The 16,690-nt window shown below is 62.4% G+C and overlaps 1 protein-coding gene across 2 annotated transcripts; it reads left to right on the top strand.

Annotated features, from left to right (window-relative positions):
• The first annotated feature begins 2,511 nt into the window (after positions 1-2,511).
• Positions 2,512-15,791, top strand: GATA2 (GATA binding protein 2). 2 transcript variants are annotated; one of them, XM_058678566.1, is made up of 7 exons: positions 6,777-7,222; positions 7,606-7,808; positions 8,486-8,753; positions 9,148-9,789; positions 11,324-11,469; positions 13,308-13,433; positions 13,941-15,791. In XM_058678566.1, the coding sequence occupies exons 3-7, from the start codon at positions 8,525-8,527 to the stop codon at positions 14,238-14,240; spliced, it is 1,443 nt and encodes a 480-aa protein (XP_058534549.1). In that variant the 5' UTR covers positions 6,777-7,222; positions 7,606-7,808; positions 8,486-8,524; the 3' UTR covers positions 14,241-15,791. The 2 variants fall into 2 exon arrangements, with proteins under 2 accessions (XP_004581400.2, XP_058534549.1); XM_004581343.2 differs by lacking the exons at positions 6,777-7,222; positions 7,606-7,808 and adding an exon at positions 2,512-2,893.
• The last annotated feature ends 899 nt before the right edge of the window (positions 15,792-16,690 follow it).

Genomic DNA, 16,690 nt, shown 5'->3' with positions numbered 1-16,690 from the left:
TCAGCGCGCGGATCTGCGGTGGTAAATGATGCATTCGATGGCGGGCGCATTTGTTGTGCGCGCTCTGAAAGGGCTCCGATAATCTGGAAGGCAGAGATAAGGAACACCATTTATTCCGCGGCACTTTGGAAACAATTCCCAGCCCTGTACAACCCCATTCTCGGGCAGCCTCCGGGAGCCGAGCAGATAACGATTGGCTATTCATTATCTTCGCCGGGAACAAAGATTAGCCGGCCGAGATGAAAAATTACCCCGGACAGCGGCACAGCCCCGCGCGGACCCCCCTGCCCGTCGCCGTGGCCGCGTCTCGGTGCCCCGCCCGGCCCCGCGCCCCGTGCTCACGCCCTGCCTTCCCGGCCTGAGACCGGCGCTCAGCCCGGCCGGCTCTCCTGCGGGCTCTGCCGGGCCCACCGCCCGGTCCTCTCTCCCCTTGTGTCCCCCTCTCTGCTCTCTGGGGCCCTTCTGGCCCCTACCCAGTCTCCCTCGGAGCTCTGCAGCCGCTGCCGGGTTCTCCCCTCGGCTCTGATTTTCTCCCCACGACCTCTCTCTCCCCCAGCGTCTTTCTCTGGTAAACAGTCGCTCCACCTTAATTCCTTTTTCCGACGCTTTCTGCCACTTTCTGGTTGTTAGCATGTCCCTGAGAGTCCCCAGTCTTTACATTCATCTCTACCACTGTTTCTGTCCCTCTTGCTTGGGGGGTGGTGTGGATCTGTCCTTGGGTATGTTTCCTGACCCCCTATCTTCTTGTCACTGGGTCTCTATGGCTGCATCCCGCTCACCCAAGGGACCCCCATGCTGTGTGTCTACTCAAGTTGGGCACCTGATCTCACACCAGAGAGGGGTAAGACTCCAGTCAGCACTGGTCGGGTCACCCAGCCCAGTGGTCGGCAGACAGCAGGTGCGGGGGAGGGGGCTGTGAAGAGATGCAAGGTCAGGAAGCCCCTCCAAGGAAACAAGGCCGCAGTAGATCCTCAGGCCCTGCCGGCTTGGGGAGGGCATGGGGATTGGCTTGGCCAGCCCCTCCCTGTTGGAGAGGGGTGCCTTGGGAGCGGGTGGTCCCAAGGAGGCCACCTCATTAGAGCAGTTATTCAGCATGGCGCTGGCGACAGCAGATAAGCCTTATCAGCTCATCTTCCCCCTCCCACAAGCAGACAGAAAATGCCCCACACAAATGGCACCCCCGAGCACCGCTGGCGGGCCGCCCTGATGGCTTGAGAAGGTGAGGGTGGCTGGTGATCCTCCAGGATGCCCACCCTGTGTGTCACTGGGGGGGCAGGCTGCTCCACAGACCGCGGACATGAGCAAGCAGACACATGTACCACTGCCCACCTGGCAGGCTCGCTCCACAGCACATACGCCAGCTCATACCCAGACACACGTGTACATATGTTCTTCCCCTCCCCACAGTCAGTTCACAGGCACATGGACTCACACCCACGTGGGCTAATGCTTGTCTGGGGACAACCACCCGTTGTCAGCATTTACCAATGAACATATAGAACTATACACGGCTCTCCAGGCACACTGCATTATATCACCCGCCGGGCAGGCACACCCGGTGGCCTGTGTCCAGATCCGGGTGGGTGCACACGTGTGTATTCCCACCTACTCATCAGAACACACTGACGCCTGTGCCCAGGAGGCCCGCTCGCAGCAGCTACTCACGGCTACGTAGCAGGCACAGGCACTTGGAAGTAGCCCCTCCCCATCACATGATTCCTGGACTCGCTGCTCCTCGTAGCTACCCAGGCCAAGGACGCACACCCAGCTCCATGGTTCCTTTGTGCAGTCTAGGGTCGTGCTCTGAGACCCTCACCCTGAGACCTAGTGCCTCAGGGACCCACGCGAAGCAGCAGGCATGCTGACACACTTGGAAGGCAACTGCCTCATGTTCACCAAACACAAGCTCAGACCCACACATGCAAAGCACACCGTGGCCACCAGGTCCTGACAAACATGCACCCAAATGGTGACTTCCTAGCCCTTCTAGGCAAAACCATTTTCACTCTTCCTGCACCGCTAGCACGGGGGGATTCCCAATTCCTTAATGGGGGCCTAAGTGGGACAAAGCCAGGCCGCTTACATCCTCCCCCTGCTTTAGGCTGCAGAGGACTAGTTCTTTACTCCCGCCAGGGTAAGGATCCGCCTGGGAAACTGCACCCCAAATGCCTCCTCCGGCTGGGGAGTTGGGTCAAGGAGGGGAGGGTGAGGGAGAGGGACTGGGCCCACCCTGGGGGTCCCGGAGTGCGCGGGGGTCCCGTGCAGTGGTCCTGTGGACAAGCCTGCCAGCAGGCTGAAGACGGAACCGGTCAGCGATCTCCCCTACACACCCCCTCTCGGGAGGGTCCGGAGATGAGGGGGGTCTCCGAAGCGCGGCAACGAGTCGGGTTTTCTGAGCATGCATCCCAGGGAGCTGGGGCGTGCGGGGCGGGGGGGGGGGGGGCGGGAGAGGCCAGGAAAGCGTGCGTGAGCAGGCCCGTGGCCCGCCAGCCCGGAGGCGAGCCCCGGGCGTCCTCCTTCCCTCCTGCGGCGCTCCCGCCCCCTCAAAGTGCTGTCGAAATAAAAAGCGGCGGTGCCCGGGCCAGGGGGAAGGAGAGGCGGCGAGAGCGCGAGGGAGACAGCCAGGCCAGAGCCTCTTAGGGCTCAACGCTCAGGTCTCCATTTCGCGGCTGCCTTCACCCCAAGCCTAGCCGACCAACAGCGCCCAGCAGGCGGACAAAAGGCGGCCCGCTACCGCACTAAGCTGGCCCTCGGCTCCCGGGCCCGGCGAGGCTGGTGAGCGCCGCCACGACGCTCCCGGGTGTTCCCGCCTGCCTAACCACGCACCGCACCGCGCTCCCTGCTCCACTCTGGCCCTGCCCGCCCGGGGGCGCCGCCCACCGCACCTCGCTCGGTAAGTTTTCTCCACTTAAGTCAGCCTGGCCCGGCCTTTCTCAGTCCTCGGGCTCTGGTCGCTGGGCATCTAAGTCACACGGTCCAGTTAGCCCCCGTATTTGTGACGTTCGTATTTGGGGCTCGCCTTGGTCAGTAATGCTGGCGATTCAGACTCCTTGCCACAAGGCCCTTAAGCCCAGGGAGAATATTCGGGGCCACGGGGAAGGGAGGCCTTCTGCCTTGGCCCTCTTGCCTGGCCATTTTTTTTTCCCGAGTCGGCACACCGACAGCCTTCAGCATTCTCAGGGCCTCGCGGGGCTTCCCCCCTCCGGGTCCCCGAGCTGGGGCCTTTGTCTCCGCCACCTCCCACCCTTGGGCTGCAGCAGCGGATGCGCCCGAGCCGGGCAGCGGAGCGGGCGGCTGCACCTGCCGGCCGGTCCCGTGCGCCGGCTTTGCGCGGCTTAACCCGGCTCGCTCCTGCTTGCGCCCCCGCGCGCCGCTCCCCGCGGCCCTTTATCCTGTGTCACTGGGGTCCGGGTGGGGGAGAGCGCCGGGTCTGGAAGTCCGCCCCCACCCCCGTCTCAAGCAGCAGTCGGAATCCGTTTAGTGGGATTTCAATAAGAATGGGACCGCCATGGAATCGGGGGACCGGTGGAAGAGAGGCGTAGATGTATTCGAACAGCGGCGTTTAAAATCACTGGGCAGCAGCCGGGCTGGAACTCTGGGTGACCCCAACCGCGAGGTGGGCGAAGGCCCCGCATTCAGGGTCCTCGGTTTTGGCAGTGGCTCCTTTACCGGAAAACAAGGCAGGAAATTCGTTGTTTTGGAAAGAGCCGCGTCTCCCCGGATCCAGAGGGTCTGGCGGGGAACCAGGAGGGGCTCGACGCGGGCACCTCGTGCTGGGATTCGTTTGTCAACTGGTGGGATTCCAGAAGCCAGGTAGGGCGAGAGCGGCTGCCCGTGCGTCTGGAGAGCGTTTCCCCAGCCGGGTGGACAAATTGCAAACAAATTGCGTTTAACGAAACGGATTTACCAGTTGACCTGCCGTAGGGCCCCCTGGTTCTCGGCAGTAAATCCAAGCGGTTCCTGGAGGAGGGAGAAACGAGGCCGGGTAGCCTGCGGCTCTGAGCAGGGCCCCTTGGGGGGGGGGGGGGGCATCGGCTGGGAGGAGCCGCTGGAACCTAGCAAGAGAGGACAAGCTCGGAGGTACGGAGGTGCAGGGTGCGGGGCCTTGCAGACCCTTGGTCTCTGCAATACCCAAGAACAGGCGCACCAAGGGGTGGGGAACCAGTGTGGAAGGCTGGGGCAGAGGGAATTTTTTTTGATTTGGGAATGGCGGGGGAGGGGAGATTTAGTCGCTGGACAAGGACCCCAAAGAGCAGGAGGGACTGTTGGGGGGATGCTCCCCCACCCCATCCCAGGTTTTTGCCAGCTGGGGTGAATCCGAGGCCTCCAAGAGAAGATTCTGAATGCTCCCACTTTATCCCTCATAGAGTGTGAGTTGCGGGGCCAACGGGTTACGGGGAGGGCAGCCTCTTGGTGAACAGGTCTCCTGGAATCTCCCTCTCCCCTGCAGGCCAATTAGCCCGCGCAGGACAAGGAGATCAGAATTAGCCCACGAAGAGCTCAAATTTAGGGGTTCCATGGGGACTCCCGCCGCGGATGAGATAAGTTTAAACAAAGGGCGCCGCGAGGCTGGCAGCTCGGAACCGGGGAGAACCGGGCAGAACCGGGCAATTGCGAGCCCCGTGAGGTTTGTCAGGACCCACGGCTTTGCAGGCACAAGTTGCCGAGGCCCACCCCTGCCCCTGCTCAGGCCGGAACCCCGGGAGCGCTCGGAAAGTCCGGGCCGTTAGAAAAATCCGGTTTTGAGGCCGATCACTCCCGACCAAGACATCTGGCTCCCACCTAAGTAAAGTAGCTGCCCGCTGATGCGGCCAAAAATCACCACCCGAGTTTCTTGCTACGCTCAGGAAAATTGAAACCAGGACCGTTCACCCTTCCCACGGTGTTCTGGGGATCCCAAAGTCCGACGCCATAAGCGGAAATAAATCTCCGCTGGTTAGCTCTGGTGCGTGGGTTGCCCTGGCCCTCCCGGTGGTGGCCGAGGCGGGCACGCTGCCCCGCCGGCGTCGGTCGTTCTGTCCGGCTCACTCCCATTTAGGAGCGCACCACGCCGCTCGGCGCGGGCCTTCGCTCCCAGGCGGGTTCGTTGGTGCCGGAGAATGCCGCAGACCCGCATGCGGCGCAGGAGCTCCCGTGGCACAGCAGCCCGCCCGCGGGGTCGGGAGAGGTACCCACAGGAGGGCCCGAGGGACGCGGAGGGCCGCCCTCTTCCCCCTCCCTTTTCCCCTTTACGTCCGGGTCGCAGTTAGGGGACCAGTGCGGGTCTCCCGAGGCCTCTGCACCAGCACTGCTTAACCGCGCTGCTAAATCTCTCTGCGCGGCGATTTTCTAAGCCGCCGAGCGGGTAATTAAATCCTCGCAGGCCGGCCGCTCCCCGCCAGGCGGGCGGGCAGGGGACCCGCGGGGCCGGTCACCTCTCCAACCCCCGCGGGGGCCAGGAGAGACTGGAGGCTGAGCTCACGGTGCAGACAGGACAGACGGCACACCTTGAGCGAAGCGCGCCTTTTTAAGCACGCCGTTGGCCGAAAGAAAAAAAAGAAAAAGGCGAATTACCTGCTTTGGGCGGGGGGGGGGGCTGTGTCGCCGCTTGCCTGCGCTCTGTGGCCGGTCGCGGCCAGGCGAGAAGCTTCCGCCCGGCTCCGGCGTCCACCGCCCCGCGGCGGGCTGATAGGAGCGGCGGGGCGGCCTCGCGCCGGCTCCGGGGTTCGAGCTCAGCGGGCACAGCCGTGCCCAGCGCGGGGAGTGCCGGGGCGGGGGAGGGGGCGGGGAGCGCGGCGTCCTGGAGAGGCTCCCGGAGGCTCCGCGGCGATCTCACGTTTCGCGCAGAGGGAGGGAGGGTCCTGAGCGAAAAGGCCGGGAGACGTTAGAGCCCTTCGTTGAGGCTCCAGCCGGGCCGCTCCCGGCCGCGCCGCTTGCGGGGGTGAGGGGTACCGCTCACCTGCCCCGCCCGGGTGGCACAGGCCCCGCGCTCCCCGCTCCCGCACGCTTTCCCAGGCTGACGCCGGCCTCCTTTCCCCCGGAGTACAGCTCCGGGCCGCCCAGGCCCCATAGCCGAGAAAGGTGAAGACGCAGCGGGCACCCGGGCAGGCGGGTCCCCAAGAAGCCAAGACGCTCCAGTTCCCGGCCCAGTGGGCCTCTGTCCCCCGCCTCCCACCCCAACCCTACGCCTTTACCTGAGCCAGGGACCGGACAGACAAACGGACGCCAGACGCGGAGGTCGGAGACAGCTCCCCGGCCCGCGCCCCCTTACGCGCTGCCGGGAGCTGGCCTTGGCACGAGGTGCCGGGGGCGCGCCCGAGGAGCTGGGCCCGGCTGGGCGCCCCCCGAGCCGAGGGGACCGAGGGTTTTCCTCCCTCCTCAGATTATTAAAAAGTTCATTTCCTGGCGAATCGGATGACGTCAGGGGCCCGGCGTCGCGGTGGCGGGGCCGCCCGGCCGGAGAAGCCGCCTCCAGTTACCCAATTACCGACTGTCAATCCCGCCGCCCCTCCCCCAGCTTGGGGGGTTGTACCCCAGCCCTCCCCCCTTGCCCCGGACCCACCTGGGATTCTTCTGGACTGGAACACCACCAGGAACGCTGGGCCCAATGAGGGGACAATGGCTGGAGACCGTCAGTGCCTCCCCGGTCACCCCGCACCTGTGCAGGCGCGCCCCTTCCCCCAGGTATCCGCGTCCCCACCCTCGCTCTGAGGTTTGTTTTGAGCCTTCAAGGACCCGCACAACCGGGGGGTCGGGGAGAGCGTCCCCGGTCCCCCTGGAGCCACGGAGCCAAGGGCTGGAGGTGTGCGGGGAGGGCCGTTCCAGGTGACTCAGGGGACAGAGTCCTTGGCCACCTCCTCCCCATCCATCCCCTGGGCCCGCCTCAGGGACCCGCGGGAGGGGGGAAAATGCTTTCTCCTGCCCGAGGCGTCTCCCTCGAGCCCTCGCGGCGCCAGGGCCGGCTCCACTGCCTCGCCCCAGGCGGTTCGGCCAGGGGGTCTGCGAAGGCCACGCCCAGGGAGGGGGACACCTCCTCCCGCCACCGCCCCCCTTTGCTGGAGCCGCGGGCCTGGCCACCTCCACCCGGTCAAGCATAGCCAAGAGCAGCCGCGTGCGTGGCGCCCAGGTGCCCTTTAGGCCTTGGGATTCCTGCGGCCCTCGGAAACCCTCCCAACCCACCGGCCAAAGCAACAGCAGGGGTGGGGAGTCGAACTCGGACAGACCGCGATCCGCGGTCAAGGAGGTGCGGCTTTCTTCGAGAGGGCGCAGGGGCCGGGGTCCCCGGCTCAGAACCCCGGCGGGGCGCGCGGCCGGCGGGCCTCCCGCGGACGGAGAGGGCCCGGCTTGGTGCTTAGCGCTCGGAAGGGGCCGGCGATCGCCGGGTACCGGGAGAGTCGGCAGGCAGGGGCGCAGGGGCAGGCCGGGGGCCGGGGGTCCCGGGCGGCGTTGGCAGCAGGGGCCGCCGGGAGGGCGCTGGGAGGGGGCCGGCCGCCGGTCAGTCCCGGAGTCCGCGGCCCGGGAGTTTCGGGCACAGCCAATGGGGGGCGGAGGCTGGGCGGCGCGCCGCGCTGATTGGCTGGCGCTGGCTTCTTAGGCGTGCGCGGCCCCCGCTTCATGTCTGTGCAGGAGTCGGCAGCTGGCGCCAGGGCGGCCGGAGGATGCCGAGGGGCCGGAGCCGGGCGGGCCCGAGGCCGAGGCTCGCGCTGCCCCCCGCTGCCCCTGCCCCCTGAGTCCCGCCAGCCTCCCGACGCGCCGTCCCCTGGGCTGGCCGCTCCCGAGCACCCTGCGCTCCGCTCCCGCGTGCCTCTGGTCCCCACGGCGCTGAGCCTGTAAGTTTGGGGTTCGAGAGCCAGCCAGGGGGGCTGTGTCTTTTATAGCTTGTGCGAGGTAGGGTGGGGGGCTTCGAGCCGTGTTGTGGGTGATCGCTCCTCTGCCGGGCTTAGGCATGGGGCCTGGCGGTCTCCTGCTTCGGTGCGCCTTGGGGAGAGAGGGGGTGCCGGCTCTCAGTCACAGGCTCCTGAGCGCATTTGGGGCGCGCGGGTCAGCGGTGTCGCCCGCGCCGTTGGTGCGTGCCTGCGTGCTTGTTGGCGGGAGCACGCGGCCCCAGAGGGGGCCTGGTCCCAACTTTGGCCGACCTTGCTGTGTTTGTGTCCCGGAGGGCGGGGGCCCAGCGAGAGCTCCCGTCTGGGGCGCCGCTCTCTGTGCCTGCGTGTTTTGGGGTCATCGACGTCGGAACGGGTGTGTGTGCGCGACCCCGAGTGCACGGGTATGGGGCTCTGTGCCTGCGGGTCGCCACGTGAGTGTGCGGGGCTGGACGCCCTCCCCCGCCTTCCTTTCGTTTTGAGCCTTGCCCAGTCCTCGGGCCGGGGACTGGTCCGCCGTAGGACTCCGCTGCAGCCCAGTTGGCGTGCGGGACGCCGCGCGCAGTGGCACACTTGCCGGGGTGGGGAGTGTGTGTGTGTGTCGCGGGCTGGCGGAGCCCCTCACGCCCCCTTCCGTCGCTCAGGGCCGACGCCGTCTCCGCCTAAAGCCTGAGCCTTCGGCCATGGAGGTGGCGCCGGAGCAGCCGCGCTGGATGGCGCACCCCGCCGTGCTGAACGCGCAGCACCCCGACTCACACCACCCGGGCCTGGCGCACAACTACATGGAACCTGCGCAGCTACTGCCCCCTGACGAGGTGGACGTCTTCTTCAACCACCTCGACTCTCAGGGCAATCCCTACTATGCCAACCCGGCCCACGCGCGGGCGCGCGTCTCCTACAGCCCCGCGCATGGTGAGCCCCGGGGCCCGCGGGTGAAGGGGGAGTTGCAGGCGGCTGGAGGCCAAGGCGAGGGAAGGGAGGAGGGCCCCGACTGTCTGCTTCCCGGATGTCGGATCTGCTGGACTCAGAGCAGCTGAGAGATGGGGACAGGGAAAGGAGGGGGCATTCGCTTCGTGGGGGGCGATCTGGGGCCCAGGGGGCTGCCTGCCTTTTCCAGCTGGCTCCTGAGGGCTCACCAGGGGCCCTGTCGCTGCTAGGCCCCTGTAGCCTCGACCTCAACGGGACATTCCTGATGGGCACGAGGACTGGCATGTTGTGTTTCTGGAGTCACTGCTGACTGGGTTTTTGAGTTGTGGCCCTGTGCATCTGCGCCTCCCTGAGCCTCTCTCCCTTCCTCCCCCTGCAGCCCGGCTTACTGGAGGCCAGGTGTGCCGGCCCCACTTGTTGCACAGCCCGGGTCTACCCTGGCTGGACGGAAGCAAAGCAGCCCTCTCTGCAGCAGCTGCTCACCACCACAACCCCTGGACCGTGAGCCCCTTCTCCAAGACTCCGCTACACCCCTCAGCTGCTGCGGGGCCGGGAGGCCCGCTCTCTGTGTACCCAGGGGCTGGCGGAGGCGGAGGAGGCAGCAGCAGCAGCTCCGTGGCCTCCCTCACGCCCACTGCAGCCCACTCTGGATCTCATCTCTTTGGCTTCCCCCCTACGCCACCCAAAGAAGTTTCCCCAGACCCCAGCACTACGGGGGCAGCCTCTCCAGCCTCCTCTTCTGCAGGGGGTAGCGCAGCCCGGGGGGAGGACAAGGACGGCGTCAAGTACCAGGTGTCGCTGACCGAGAGCATGAAGATGGAAGGCGGTAGCCCTCTCCGCCCAGGTCTGGCCGCCATGGGCACCCAGCCTGCCACACACCACCCCATCCCCACATATCCCTCCTACGTGCCAGCTGCCGCCCATGACTACGGGAGTAGCCTCTTCCACCCGGGAGGCTTCCTGGGTGGCCCAGCCTCCAGTTTCACCCCCAAGCAGCGCAGCAAAGCCCGCTCCTGCTCAGGTAAAGGCCAGCGCGGAGGCTCTTCCTGGAAGGCGTCGGGAGGAGGGCAAGCAGTCTGTGCCCTTGGGTGGGTTGTGATTTGGGAGAGGGGCTCTGGGGATAGGTGATACTCCTCTCTAATTTCCCCCTGGCGGGTATTTGAGACTGCACGGTGGGGGCGAGGAGGACCCTAAAACTTTCCTCCTTTTCTTAAGTGTTCCTGGTGGCTGCCCAAGGCCAATTCCCTGCCCACACCCCGCCCCTCCCTCTCTCCAAGGCTGGCCTCTGCCAGACCAGAACGAGGAGGCAGAACGGGAATTCCCCTTTGCCCTCGCCAGATCTTAAGTGAGAATTCAAGTCACCTTAGGACGGAGTGTGCGGGAATGCAGGGATGGGCAAGAGAAGCCAGGCTGCATGCCCGTGCGTGCTTACCTGCGTGTGTGTGTGTGTGTGTGTGTGTGTGTGTACACGCACGCGCACGAGCTTCAGGCACACCGGAGGTTCCAGGCTTCTCCGACTTAATCAGTCCGATCTTGGGATTTCGAAGCCGCATGATCTCCTTGGGAGATTTGCCCCAAAGCAGAATTCTCAGGACTTGCTCCAGCTCCAGCCAGAGCTCTGGGAGGGCTGCAGTCGGGGTTGGAGCTGCGGGTACCCGTACCCCTCCACCTGCCCGCAGCGACTGGCTGGAGCCAGGTAACAGTCCAGGAATCTGGCTGGCATCACTCACCCGAGGCTAGCTTGGGGCCCTGCTGTTAATAGCAAGGGGAGGGGGGAAGAGTTCCTAAACTTTTCCCCTTAGTCAAGCAACCGCTGGCCATTTCGACTAAGTCAGGAAGAATTTCCTGGGTGACACTGGGTTGAGGCAGCCGACTTGAACCCTGACAACCTCCCCGTTTCCCGCTGCCCTGCAGCACCAGTCGCTGCCCCTTTCAGTGCCACCCCTACACACACTCCACTCCGGAGTAGGAGTGCAGTGGCCGGTTCTGCTAGGACCCAGCCAGCTTGCTTTCCCAAGTCTTTTTCTCACGAGTTAGTTTCCCATTTTATTTGAATTCCAGATGGCCTTTCAACAAAACGAAAAAAAAAAAAAAAAAACCCACACAACCAAACCCCAAAAAACAAAGCAAACAAAACAAGGTCACGGAGTTTAAAAGTGAAAGAGCCTCGTTTTCAATTTTATTTTTAAGACTGACAACTTCGATTCCAGTGCAGGGCTTGATTCCAGGGGAGCTGTCAGAAGAAAGGGAGAGAAGTTGGGGGCCCAAGAACTTTTGCCTTCTGCCCCTCGGACCCAGAGCAGAAAGTCACAGGGGCACAGGGGAAATGACAAACTGAGCTGGGGAATGAGGAGGGCGGTGAAAGTGGGGACCTTGGCCCTGAGTGAAGAGCAGCCCTTGGGGCGGACAGGTGGAGCCAGGCACCACCCAGGGACTGCTATACGAATTCTCTCTCCAGGCTCCTCTCTGGGTCCTGGGACCTGCAAAGCTGAGCGGCAGCCTCCCCGTGTCTTGGTTCCCTCCCCGTAATCTTGTCTCACCCTGTCCCCCTCCAGAAGGCCGGGAGTGTGTCAATTGCGGGGCCACAGCCACCCCTCTGTGGCGGCGGGACGGTACCGGTCACTACCTGTGCAACGCCTGCGGGCTCTATCACAAGATGAACGGGCAGAACCGGCCGCTGATCAAGCCCAAACGGAGACTGGTAGGCATGGCCTTGTGGGCCCCAGGGGGATGTGGGGTTGGGGAGGGGGCTGCCCGCCTGGCGCGCACAGGGGACAGCCGTCGGGATAGGCAAGACCTGGCTGTAAAGTTCCGAGGGGTGACAACCGAGAGTCCTCGCAGGTAGAATGTGTCATTCAGTTCACTGCAGTGGCGGCAGTGGGACCCGTCCTTTTTCTTCCTGGCTGAATCTCAGCCCACTTGGTACCCCCAAGTGGGGCATCCCAGGACCCATCTTCCGTGGGCCTGGACGTGTCCCTCTGGCTCCCAGTTTAACTCTTCAAAAAAAAAAAAATAGAGCCATGAAGTACTTTTCCCCCATGGTCAGTCCTGGGCACTGTTCCCCTGGCTTTCCAACTCAACCATCTCCTCTTGCTTATTTAAATAAAGCACACACTCACACCAGCCACCAAAAAAACCTGCCCTTTATTATTTTTCCATGGAGTCACCTATACTGTGTATTTTCATTTGAGTGATTTAAAAAAAAATGCCCTTTCGGATCTCCTGCCCGAGTTTCCTATCCGGACATCTGCAGGCTGAAGATAAGGAAACTTCGTGTATCTGTTTCCGGACTCGGCCAGTTTGTAGAGTCTCCTCGCTCAGGCCTGCCTCTCGCTGGGCTGTTTTGAAATTTCTAATACCCTCTGCTCTGCAAATAATGCGCAAAATGCTAAGAATAATAAATATATTTTTTTCAGGTTGAAGTGATTTATGAGGGCTTAAATGGTTCCCCTGCTTTGGGGGCCCTGTCTACCCACTCCCTCCCCGCCCCCCAAGTAAGGGCGGGGTGGGGTGAGGCCGCTCTGTGTGTGTGTGTGTGTGTGTGTGTGTGTGTGTGTAGGGGGGAGGATACGCTGTTGGCCCCTGAGTCAGAATTCCAGCTTCAGGCCGCTTACTCACCCGGTCCCTCCCCGCCCCCGGCTGCAGGCTGCAGTCCCCAGTCCCCCTCGGTCCCTGGCTTGGCTGGGCCCTGGGGCCATTCCCAACTCTCCTGGCCTCAGCTCCCTCCACCCTGGCTGCGGGATGCGTTCCCACTGGGCACTGTTAGGCACTAGCCAGGAGGGTGTCTGTTCTCTTGGGTAGGAACTCCTTAACCTGGGACCCTTGCTCTGGCGGGACCTGGAGCGTTCTGACATTTTGGGACCCTGGGGCAGGATAGATGTCTGTCCAGCGTGGCCGCCTCTCCCCACACCGGACGCCTGACCACAGGCAACGTGGCTAGTGTGAAGGAAGTGCATTTTTCATCTTGTTACGCTGCATTTGGTCTGAGTTTAAATAGGTCCTGGTTGGTGGCTGGCTGTGTGGGGCTACCTGGTATTCCAGTCGGTTCTATCCCGAGCCCTTCCCCCAGCCATGCCTGGGCTGCTGGCAGGGTCCCCGGCCCTGGCTTTGGCGGTGAGACTCACGTAGGATTATGGATTCCTAGGGAGGCTGGCTGGAGGAGAAGCAACTGGGTCCGGAGCCAGGGGCCCCAAGCCCAACCCAGGGTGCTGTCCTGGGGCCTCAGTTTCCCTGTTGGTGGAATTGGATGGCTCAGCAGTTGGGGGAAGTGGCTAGTTTTCCCTTCTCGATTTTGCGATTGTCTTGATTCTGAGCTCCGGCTTCTGAGGGTTCTTTCTTTGGAAGTTGTGTGAGTCGCGACTTGCTCGGTTCTCAAGTTCTGCAGTGCCTCGGGTCTTGATTCCCCTGTGAGGTTCAGCACTCCTGGGCAGAGCTGGCAGAGGCCAGGGAAGGGAAGGGGGGCAGCGTGTGGGCTGGGGAGGGAGGTCGAGGCGGGGGGGCGTGGGAGGCAGCCTGTTGACGCCACCTCACCCCTCCCAGTCGGCTGCCAGGAGAGCAGGCACCTGCTGTGCGAATTGTCAGACGACCACCACCACCTTATGGCGCAGAAACGCTAACGGGGACCCTGTGTGCAACGCCTGTGGCCTCTACTACAAGCTGCACAATGTGAGTGCGCCCCGCCCCTCCCCTGGGACCTCTGCTCTTTGTGCCGCCAGGCCAGAGGCCCCAGTCACAATATCCAGCTTGGCTTGGCTTGGGAAGCCGCCACCGCTGCCCGCGGGACTAGCCCTTAACGCCAGGGACAGAGCGGGCTGGTGGAGAGACTCCCCCTGCCCCCGCCGGAGCCCTGGGGATGTGGTATCTGTAAAAAACAAAAAAATGTCAGGAGAGGGCAGTGGTTTGAGTTCGGGCTCCAGCCCCTGGGCCCAGTCTCTTGCTAACCCTAACCCTGGCAGGCAGTGGCCAGCTGTGCTGGCATAAGCCACTGGGTGTCCTTCCTGACAGAGTAACTGCTGGCAAAGGGGCACCTGCCCTTTGCATCTGGACACTGGGCTTCCCGGAACCCCTTGGCCAGCCTGCCTTTGCCCCTGTGGAAACAGCTGGAGGTAGAGGGGATGGATCTTTCTGGACAAGAGACCCTGAACCCAGAAGGCCATCTGCGTTTGCTTCTAGGTGAACAGGCCGCTGACCATGAAGAAGGAAGGGATCCAGACCCGGAACCGGAAGATGTCCAACAAATCCAAGAAGAGCAAGAAAGGGGCCGAGTGCTTTGAGGAGCTGTCCAAGTGCATGCAGGAGAAGTCGTCGCCCTTCAGCGCGGCTGCGCTGGCCGGACACATGGCGCCTGTGGGCCACCTGCCACCCTTCAGCCACTCGGGACACATCCTGCCCACCCCGACGCCCATCCACCCCTCTTCGAGCCTCTCTTTTGGCCACCCTCACCCATCCAGCATGGTGACTGCCATGGGCTAAGGGACAGCCTCCCGCTGGATGACAGGTGGTCATGGAGAAGAGAGGCTGGGTGCTTCCAGGATGGCTGCACCAACCCATAGCTGCCCAGCCCTCCCTGCAGACCAAGGCCACTCCTGCCAGCCCAGCTGGAGCCAAGGTCCCCAGCCACCCGTCCAGAGAGGGCTCTATGCCAGCCTGGGGGCGCTTACTGTGAACAGCCCCAGTCGGGCCAGGGCAGACCACCTGTGGACATGGCTGCTGCCCGGCTAGGATTTCTTCATGGACGACTGTGCGCACAGCATTTCACAGGACCACTTGGGGCCCGAAGAAACGGGGGCAGAGGATGCCCAAAGGAAATGATATTTTGGAAGAAAAAGGAGTAGGCAAAAAAATAATTTATTTTGCTTGTTTCTAACAAGGACTCAGAGGTATGAGCTGTCTCCATGAGCTCCCGGTTCTTGCCTGGGGCCCATCCACCTGCCAGGGTTAGGGGGGCAGATCTGCGGGACCCCAGCCTGAGACCCTCTCTCCTCCCCTGGGTTTCTGTCTCCCAGACCGCTAAACTGGGTTGAGGCCTGAGGGGCTGGTAGCCGGGGGAGGGTGAGTCCTGAGCCCTGGCGGCCAGGCCTTAGACGGCAGAGACAATCGCGGGCGGTCCAGCACTGATTCCCAGGCCAGGGCTGGGTCACAGGAAGGAAACAACATTTTCTTGAAAGCGGAAATGTCTCCAGATCGCCCCCTTGGCTTGGACAAGGCCAAAGCTGGTATGACCCGGGTCCCCTCCACGGGCCCCCCGTCTTCTGCCAGGTGGACCCTGCTCTCCCTGTATATACAACTTTTTTTTTTCTGTAGATCCCTCTACCCCTCCCACTCTGACACAAAAGGAAAAACATCATTAAAAAAAAAAAAAAAAAGAAGAACCTACATAAGCTTAACTCACTGATGAGTTAGTTGTTTTATTTTTAAAACTCTGTTTTTTGGAGTCCAGTCCATCATATGCGGCTGCAAAAGCCGCTCTCTGGAAGGGAATGGCGCTGCAAACCGAGGCTGGCGCTTTGCAATTGTATCTGGAACAGTGCTTGGATCCTGCAGCCCTAGTGGAGGGGGGCTGGGGGGTGTGGGGGCGGCCCCATGGGCTGCTGGCAAAGGCAGAAGTTGGGGGAGCGCCGAGGTTCCGGAGTTCTTCTTTGCTGCGGCTGCCTGGCTCCTTCCCAAGGTACAGCTGTACATAAACGTGTCCCGAGCTTCGATTCCGCAGCGGTGGCTGGGCCGGGTGCGGCGGCCCCGGGTGCAGGAGGAGGGTTTGTGCTGATGCATGATCGAGTGCAATACGGGCCGGCGAGTCACGGCGGGCGCACCACAGCCACAAGTAACTTATTTTATACTCATCCGCAAAAACAGAGGAATCGGCAGTATTTTCTGTTTTTATGTTCTATTTGGCTTGTTTTTATTTTTGGATTAGTGAACTAAGTTATTGTTAATTATGTACAACATTTATATATTGTCTGTAAAGATTGTATGCGCTCTTCCTCAAGTGAATACTGTTAAGAATAATAAAATACTTTTTGTGAATGGCCTGGCATGTCTTGGGGGTCCACCCCCTCTCCCCGTCACCTGCGCCAAGGGCTGCAGCTCCTGCTGCTGAGGAGGAGGTGGGGGAGATGGGCTTCTGGGATGGGAAGGTCCTGACACCCCTCCTCTGAATGCTCCCCATATATTCATGGAGTCCTAGTGCTGGATGCCTACCAGGCAGGTGTAGGGAGCGTCTTGTCCTTAAGACTCAACAGGGTTCCCGTGGGTGCCAGGAAGGGGAGGCTCTTGCAGCACCCAGCAGAGACAGACTGCACCCACACTTGGCTCCTCCCAAAATGCTGACATGCTCTGGCTTCTGATACCTGATCACCAGTATTCCTGTCCATTGGCCACCGTCTGCTTCCAGATGCCCCTGACTGCCGTCACCTGTGTTCCATCTGAGCACTCGGATTTCCAACAGCTGATCACCCACCAACAGCTAATCCAGTAGCTCATCGATACTTCTGACCAGTGAGAGGTCTGGTCACCAGTGCTCCCAGTACTTGCCATGCCAGTGGTATGTTTGTCGTATCTTTTCTCAGCCATGTCTCTGACACCCATGCACCCCATGGCGGATGTCCTGCTAGGTTGTTGGTGAGCAGCATGCTGGCCAGCGTTGGGGGTTGGTGGTGGTTTTCATGAAGGATGCTTGGAGATGGGATCTCCAGTCACTCGATGTCTTATCACCATGGTCTGCAGTCCCTTCTCTCTGAGGAGGGCAGGACCTCTGGTTATAGAATCCTCTCCCCAGTGTGGTCCCCAGCGACACTGATGGCCAAGTTCTCTGGCACCAGTAATGAGGTCTCTCTGATCCTCGGTACTGTGGAACCCAAGAGCTCATGCCCAACTCTTGTGGCCACGCTCTCTGGACCTGTGACCCCAGACCCCGAGGCTGGTCA

Source organism: Ochotona princeps, chromosome 21, assembly GCF_030435755.1.
Source record: "Ochotona princeps isolate mOchPri1 chromosome 21, mOchPri1.hap1, whole genome shotgun sequence".
Classification (NCBI taxonomy): Eukaryota; Metazoa; Chordata; class Mammalia; order Lagomorpha; family Ochotonidae; genus Ochotona; species Ochotona princeps.
Note: the sequence above shows the minus strand (reverse complement) of the source record. Positions and strands in the feature narration are given on the sequence as shown.

Excerpts from the sequence above, each read along its gene's own strand:
- GATA2 (XM_004581343.2), top strand. The coding sequence starts at position 8,525 with ATGGAGGTGGCGCCGGAGCAGCCGCGCTGGATGGCGCACCCCGCCGTG. Across the intron at positions 8,754-9,147 it reads CTCCTACAGCCCCGCGCATG|CCCGGCTTACTGGAGGCCAG; the intron begins GTGAGCCCCGGG and ends CTCCCCCTGCAG. Across the intron at positions 11,470-13,307 it reads TCAAGCCCAAACGGAGACTG|TCGGCTGCCAGGAGAGCAGG; the intron begins GTAGGCATGGCC and ends CACCCCTCCCAG.